The sequence below is a fragment of the Boleophthalmus pectinirostris genome, unplaced genomic scaffold, assembly GCF_026225935.1.
Source record: "Boleophthalmus pectinirostris isolate CB_2022bp ecotype Guang Dong unplaced genomic scaffold, ASM2622593v1 HiC_scaffold_16, whole genome shotgun sequence".
Classification (NCBI taxonomy): domain Eukaryota; kingdom Metazoa; phylum Chordata; class Actinopteri; order Gobiiformes; family Gobiidae; genus Boleophthalmus; species Boleophthalmus pectinirostris.
Window position 1 is genome coordinate 36,627,725 of NW_026571095.1, and position 1,660 is coordinate 36,629,384.

The 1,660-nt window shown below is 40.6% G+C and overlaps 1 gene segment (V, D, J or C); it reads left to right on the forward strand.

Moving 5' to 3' along the window:
• The first annotated feature begins 999 nt into the window (after nt 1-999).
• LOC129408265 (T cell receptor delta variable 3-like) lies at nt 1,000-1,449 on the forward strand. The segment is given in 1 exon segment: nt 1,000-1,449. A coding segment is annotated over 1 exon segment (450 nt).
• The last annotated feature ends 211 nt before the right edge of the window (nt 1,450-1,660 follow it).

Here is a 1,660-nt window from a genome sequence, read left to right on the forward strand (position 1 = left end):
CTATGGCCGCTTAGATGCACTCACAAACTAAGGCCATGTGGGAGGAAAATGCCATTTCAGTCCTAGAGCCTCCAGAAAACATGAAAAGTCTAAGGTTATGGAGGATTTTGTGATGGAATCTGCCTGTGGGCAAGAAGTGAAGCAGATGCTTCAATGAATTCAGAAGAGTTCAAAAGAAAACTTCCCACTAAACATCAGACGTCTTATGGAGCTGCAGCTCGGGTCTATATTGTGTCTGTTGGTCCAAGATCAGTTCTGGACTAAATGACGTGTAAATGACGTCCACTATTTGGACGTCTAACTCTGACTCACTTGGACGTCAATCTGCAGTGAACATTTGAACCGTGGACTAGTGACTTTGTGGACGTCATGGGACGTTCGACACAGCAGGAAAATGACATTATTCATGAATATAAGACTTTTTGAACATTTATCACATATCAACATTGTTGTGATCAATATTATAATTCATATTAATTCTGACTATTTGTGATTAAACATTATTACTAATTATTTATTTTAAGTCCATAAAGTTTTCTGTTTCATCAAATCAAACTTTTTCAAACAAAGTGTTTTACAGTAATTAAAAACAGTCACACACACACACACACACACACACACTAACATGGTAAAATACACAAAACTACACAGAGTAAAATGTGAGGCTGAATACAGACGAACCAGTTGAGAAAACACCTGCACCTGTCACAACAAAGATGGAGTTTAACAGTGTCAGTTTGGAGAGAGTTTGTCACTATTTCAGGCTCTTCACTTTGTTGAACACAATAAACATCTGTCCTTTTGTGTCACCTCCACATTTAAATCTCACAGTAAATATCCAGCTTAGGATAAAAGTGTGAAACAAATGTTTGTAACCCTGTGACTTCTACATTGAACTGTGGGAGGAGCATGTCCTCCAAAAAGGGCTGTGAGACTGGAGCAAAAAAAGAAGCAAAGAGTGTCACCAACTGAAACAAACACTTGTGAAGACTTTTTAAGATGGAGTGTGTCCTGTGTACACTGCTCTCAGCTCTGGTTGTGCTCCTGTGTTCTTCCCCAGAGTGTAAAGGAGAAGACACAGTGACCCAGCCAACAGGAGACACCTCTGACACTCAGGGAGAAACAGTCATAATACGATGCAATTTTCAGACCAGCTACGGAAGTCCAGATCTGTTCTGGTACAAACAAGAAGGACGAGGAGCTCCTGAATACATGTTAAAGAAAACTAAACTATCATTGTCATCATGGTCTAAGACAACTAAATCTCCAGACTTCAATCAAGACCGTTTTGAAGTTGAAGCTGAGGGAAACTCTTTGTCTCTGAAGATCCAGGATGTGGATGTGACAGACTCTGCTGTGTACTACTGTGCTCTGAAGCCCACAGTGACAGGAAACACCAAAACTCTGAACAAAAACCTCTGGAGCAAAGACAACACAATACTGCAGTAGCTCCACTAGAGGGAGACACTCTCTGTGAAGCTTCAGACTAAACACAGACGCAGCAAAGCCAACTGTCAGTGTGAGAAACTAAGCAGACTTCAGAAAGTTCACATGAGGATCACTCAGCTGTGTTTTGGACACATGTTTCCTTTAATGGCAGCACTGCTCCTGCTTTTGTTGAGTGGTAAGTCTTATTGAAACCTATGTTCACACTTTATTA